The sequence below is a fragment of the Dermacentor variabilis genome, chromosome 11, assembly GCF_050947875.1.
Source record: "Dermacentor variabilis isolate Ectoservices chromosome 11, ASM5094787v1, whole genome shotgun sequence".
In the NCBI taxonomy this organism is placed as follows: domain Eukaryota; kingdom Metazoa; phylum Arthropoda; class Arachnida; order Ixodida; family Ixodidae; genus Dermacentor; species Dermacentor variabilis.
Genome location: NC_134578.1, coordinates 75,797,833 through 75,803,971, shown reverse-complemented (window position 1 = coordinate 75,803,971; position 6,139 = coordinate 75,797,833). Strand labels below are relative to the sequence as shown.

Genomic DNA, 6,139 nt, shown 5'->3' with positions numbered 1-6,139 from the left:
CCTTCTGACTCAGAAAATGATTGTTATATATTCCGACTAAATTCAGTACAAGGTTTTGCTATGGTGCTCTCTGCTACTGTGGGCGCAATGCTCCATTACTCTAATTCACAGGATAGGAAACACAGCATACAAACACTACAAGTCAAATTCCACTTTATTTTTGAACAGTAATTCTTTCCATAACACATCAATCTAAAAGGAGTAATGGTGCCACATTGTGCATACAGGATGTGCTTCTACATGCTTGAAATACATTCGCAGCAATTTTTTTAACATGCCTAAGCAAATAGAGGGCCCTCTACAGTGACTTTTCCGGATCGAAACAGACTAGCCTATTGTGAAGTGGGCAATCATAAATCAGCAGGTGAAAAACCGACTAATCTAATCATGCAAGATGCAGGTCTGGTTGTTTCACTAAGTCGACCAATGTGTCGTTTATCTAAGGGTACCCAGATGATTCTTGAGCAAGGCGAAGCATTTCGCTGAACATCCATTTCCTTGATTGCGGACACAGTTTGAAGCGTAAATATATGGTGTGAAACTACCCTATAAACGCACACTGAACGCGGAGTAAACAGGACTATCAAGTTGACACCTTTTTCCAATGGCTTCTCGTGGCTATCTTTAAACACAGCTAATTACTGAAGCAAGTGCTCTAAGATCTCGTCGTGGACTCCGGCGTCGTCGTGGACTCCGGCGTCGTCGTGGACTCCGGCGTCGTCGTGGACTCCGGCGTCGTCGTGGACTCCGGCGTCGTCGTGGACTCCGGCGTCGTCGTGGACTCCGGCGTCGTCGTGGACTCCGGCGTCGTCGTGGACTCCGGCGTCGTCGTGGACTCCGGCGTCGTCGTGGACTCCGGCGTCGTCGTGGACTCCGGCGTCGTCGTGGACTCCGGCGTCGTCGTGGACTCCGGCGTCGTCGTGGACTCCGGCGTCGTCGTGGACTCCGGCGTCGTCGTGGACTCCGGCGTCGTCGTGGACTCCGGCGTCGTCGTGGACTCCGGCGTCGTCGTGGACTCCGGCGTCGTCGTGGACTCCGGCGTCGTCGTGGACTCCGGCGTCGTCGTGGACTCCGGCGTCGTCGTGGACTCCGGCGTCGTCGTGGACTCCGGCGTCGTCGTGGACTCCGGCGTCGTCGTGGACTCCGGCGTCGTCGTGGACTCCGGCGTCGTCGTGGACTCCGGCGTCGTCGTGGACTCCGGCGTCGTCGTGGACTCCGGCGTCGTCGTGGACTCCGGCGTCGTCGTGGACTCCGGCGTCGTCGTGGACTCCGGCGTCGTCGTGGACTCCGGCGTCGTCGTGGACTCCGGCGTCGTCGTGGACTCCGGCGTCGTCGTGGACTCCGGCGTCGTCGTGGACTCCGGCGTCGTTAATACCAGCTGCAATTCCTCGAACTGCACGCTCATCGCCAGCTTCCACTAGAACCACAACATTATTCCGAGCTGCGTTATCGCCGAATAGTTCCTCATCTGGGATGTCTGCGTGATGTCCAGCCTCACCTTCAATAAATAGGTCTACGCCAAGAATATCCACTACATTCACTTGATGGTCGCCTACTCGATCACCGACCTCTTCAACAGCGAGTTCACCGTCTTGAACTTGATGGGCTGCGGCATCCATAATAGCAAATGCGTCACCATGGGCTGCGCCGTCTTGGCCTGCGGCTTCCGGACCGCCGCCAACAACCTCGCGCACAGCTGCCGCTTCGCCCAAACCATGGTTGTGGACCTCTTGCAGGCCTCTGGCAGCTATATTAGCCTGTGGAGCACCAGGGAATGCCGCTGTTCGTCTTAATTTTTCACAATATGCATCCCGAAGTTTCGCTAGGTTTTCCGTCCTGTTCGTCCATTCTGAACGTGCACATTTTAACCACGAAGGGCTCAGGCATTGTGGCGGGAGCGTGCGTGATGATTTACGCAATCTGATATCGAACGAGCTCAGACAACGTGAAATTCTCTGTACTAATTCCACGTCAAGTCTGTGGAACCCCGCCGTCTGCATTCGGTCGGCTTGTATTGGCCGTTCACCTTTGAAGACTGTAGCACGCCTTAGTATGTTATTTTTCACAGACAACCGTGCGTCTCGCACCATGCCAGTGGCCACTTCCAAAGAGCAATCTGCCGCTCTCGCTACCATGTTTTCAAGCTGAGGGTGCTTTGTTGCTGCGTCCACGGCCCAAGCACTTCCTTGGCCACCGAGCCACTCACTGGGTGCTAGACCACCTCCGTGAGGAGCCGCATTATGTCTTATGATGGCTGCCACTCCCATGTTGATCATCAGGAGGTTTCTCCTAAGTAGCTTTCTCATGAACTTAACAGGTTCCCAGCTCCTTGATTTGCCTACAGTCAGCTGGAATTCTGTCAGAGTGTAACATTCTGAAAGCAGATCAGGTAGCTGTTGAATTAACGTCTCCTTGTCCTGCTCTATGTTGATTTCGAGCTGTCGTAGGCTTCGGTTTGTAGCACACATCTGTCGGAAGTAGGCACAGGTTAAAGATGTTCGAGTGAAACCAGAGATCCTCACTACAGAGACATTAATGTTAAGAGCCAGGGCTCCGAGCAACACACTCCATATCTGTTCTTTCGACTCGTATGGGAGCTCTACCGTCACGGCAGTCAGACTCCTGGCTTGAACAATGAGCTTTTCTAAACCTATCATTACGTAGTTCTTTATGCATTCATTTGTCTTTAATGAAAACACTTCTATATTAAGCGTCTGGTATTTCGCCATAGAGGTGAGAAAAAGCTCACACCATTCCTGATCCCTTTCGGACTTATGGCTGAAGTCAAGCTCAATTCTACGGAACACCACACCCTTCCACAGAAGTTGCAGGAGTTTCTGCGCTTCTGCCGCATAATAAACTTTTGATATCCAGACGTGGCCTTCATTGCTCGCTTCTGGTCCGAATTCTGGCGATGCATTTTCGTCAAGAACGGGAGTGTTTTCTACGATGTAGTGTAGCACATCAAGCGAAGACACAATTCGCTCCGCGCTTTCACCCGCCACTAGAAAAGAGCGTAGCTCTCCCAGTTTGAGTTCCCAGAGGGTCCTGTTCCTCTTCAGTACGCGTTTCACGAGTTCAAGTGCCAAGTCGCATCTCAGATGTGCCTCGCTAAGGTCCAGCTCTCTCATTTCTGTGTTCGCTGCCAGTGCGTCGCCTAGAAGCCTAATGATGTGTAGTGCGAAGACGGAGTTAGGTAGTGTCAACACTTTTAACTTAGTATTTTCAATGGCTTTGGTGAACTTTCGGACAATGCGCATGTCTCCAATCGCTTGGGGATCCACCAAATCAAGAGAAATGGTCAAGTGCCTGATGGAAGAAGTAGGACTCAGGGCACCAGAAAGTCCCTCTAAAGTTCCACTTTCGGTATGGTTGTGTATTTCTAGGTGCGTGAGGTGACTGGTTAATGCCATTGTACCCAAGAAATGACTCAGCCCATTTTCAAGACTAACAGCAAGCCGCTTAAGATTCTTTTTTGATTTATGTAATTTACTTAATGCTTGATCATGTAAAAGCAACAGCTCAATGGTTTTCATGTCTAGCCGGACATCTTCAAGTTTCTCGTTTGCTGCAATTATATCAACTAAGTCTGATATCAGCCGCCGAGAAAAAACACAGCGAAGGAAATGTAGCGTTCTAAGTGAATGATTGTTACCAATCACCTCTAGAATTTCTCCCTCTTTGTAATCGTCTCTATCTAGGTTAAGTCCAAAAAAATGCAGTTCACGAAGAGTACTAATGCCTTGAAACAGCGTAGTGAAAGACACACGCTCTATATCACCAAATATCCCATGTTGATGTGGTAGACGATGCGAGCCAACGCCTATCCGAGCGGTAACAAGTTTTCCTGCAAATTTGATCATGTCGAGGAGATTAATGTCGCCTAGGGGCTCAGTAACGTGAATATGTCCCATAGATATACTGTCTATACAGCGATGCCTCTCCATAAGCCAAAAGAGGAATGTGAGAGCCTCCAAATTTTCGAAATTGTCTTCAGTGGGTGCGTATCGGCTGTGCAAAATGCTTTCAAAGTACTGGAGAGTAAGGCACTGCCGCTCGTTTTCGACCACTTCATAATTCAAGACTACGAGAATGGAACAGATGATTTCTTGGTATCCTAACAGCCAGCACGCCACTGTATCATCGTGGGTGCAAATGGGGTTTTTAACGACGTGTGCAGAGCTAGACGAGTCACTTCCGAGTCGCTCTGCAAGGTCGTTCAATTTTTCTGCACCAGCCAGTTGACGTCGGTAATATCGGGGACAGACTTCCCACATTCGCCGTGAAAATGTTCTTGCCTCAGGAAGAGGTACCTGCCGAAAAAAAGCGAACGAATATAACATGAGAAGTCATAATATCTAGACAGATGGAAATGGTTCGTGTGAATAATCGGCATTTTGTTCAACATAATGTGCTTTTGTCCAGTGCTTCAACGTGGGCAGCATGTAATTATCCGAGGCTGCCATAATATCGCGAATAGTAAGTTGCTACGTAATTTTATTAATATGAGTGGGAAAATTGCTGGTTCTGATGAGACGTAATAAAGCTGAGTAAACTTGTTTTTGAAACACTTAAGGAAAACAAAACGCTGATTCCGGCTCATACTTTGTATTGAAGTTAGAACGTAATTTTCATGAACATTTGATTAATAAACGAATATGAGGCATCCACGCAATCACTGCAATTGCTACAAAGAAAAGCCCTTCGGGTTCCTCGAAAGAAAAACCTCGTTATGATTATCAACACAGTTATCAAGTTAGTTAGCATCGATTTACCTCTTGCCTAACTGCAAGAAATGTGCTTATTTTCTGTGGGAAAATATAGCATCACTGGTGAATTGAATGGATGTAAGGCGCTGATTTTTTCTCCGATAACTTAACATTTGTTTTGTGAATTTTCACAGAAGCACTTCAAACATGAATGAAAGTGAAAAGTTGCAATCTTTTTACAACTGACATTAAAACATCTTAAATACACAAATTACGCACTTGGCTTCTAGTTACCAACTTTGCTGCCAACTCTCTTTAGTAATACAAAGCAAAGTTAGTCTGCAGGTTTGCTGGCATGAATACTAGCCATTGTAATACACATGGTTTGCAGGAAAGCAGTCGCTTCGCAAATGAGTTAAAGGGTAAGTTGCTTTTGTGCAGGGCACATTTGATTCACTCTTCGCGGCAAGCCACCCTGTTCCTCTACTGCCTCTTGAGAATCACCAAGCAAGGTTCGTCAGGTCAGGAAGCATGCAGAAGCTTCCTCATATAGTATTGCGTTGCATAACATAATCTGTGCAAGCAAGCTGGTCTAGTGCATGTTCAGCTGTGGCTGGCACCTTCACATGCTTTCTGCAGTCTCGGTACGGTACTGTCACGTGGAATGTTGCAGATTATTCCAACATAGCGTGTCTGGCTAGTCAAGCTGTGCTTGAAGTTCTGAAATCGGCCACGTTCTCTTCTGTGAGTGCAAACCCGACACGAGAGGAAGGATTGCTTGTAATAGTTTTTAAATACGCTTTCGAAGCGTTCATGCAATCGTAAGCATCTGAAACTGTACGAGACAATAAAACAGCGTAGACGTCAGATTGCAAAATTCAACATCACAGACGCTTCGTGTCCGCTAAGCTCCTGTTAAAAAAACATTTTGCCGAGTCAGCCAGGGCGCTAATTTGGCACCGTTTCACTTAAGTGCTGGAACGCTATAGGCTAGTTTTGACGATGTACCGAGTGAAAGTATTTTTATGGTTCACAAAAATGTTCAAATTTGACAAATAGGTAAAATGAAGTCATCATTGCAGAGATTGCATGGCGTTGCTGGTGCGGAAATTCCAACGATCTTGCTGAGCAAGATGTAGAAAAGCCGTCAATCGATTTGATAGAAAGCATAATGAAGAGCGATTCTAAACTATATGAAGCCATTTGAAACACTCCTGAGTAATCGAAGCTTAATTTTCCTTAAGTCAACGTCCAAATTAGCTACATAGAGCCTAGAACGCTATTAGCGAGATCATTAGATTACTATCATTTGGCAGTTGCGTGACATTTGAAGAGTAATTAGGTTTATTGACACATGGCTACCTACGCAAACAATGCCGAGATTTGCGAGCATTGCAAATGATAGTGTAGCACGGCATACGCTGATTTAC

At 47.4% G+C, this 6,139-nt stretch overlaps 1 protein-coding gene across 1 annotated transcript; it reads right to left on the bottom strand.

Annotated features, from left to right (window-relative positions):
- Positions 1-655: 655 nt before the first annotated feature.
- On the bottom strand, positions 656-1,516 carry LOC142563334 (uncharacterized). The gene has a single exon (XM_075673893.1). It carries the CDS (start codon positions 1,403-1,405, stop codon positions 656-658), a length of 750 nt encoding a protein of 249 aa, XP_075530008.1. The 5' UTR covers positions 1,406-1,516.
- Positions 1,517-6,139: the final 4,623 nt, after the last annotated feature.

What these genes read in the sequence shown, in the direction of transcription:
- LOC142563334 (XM_075673893.1), bottom strand. Translation starts at nt 1,405, where the DNA reads ATGAGCGTGCAGTTCGAGGAATTGCAGCTGGTATTAACGACGCCGGAG.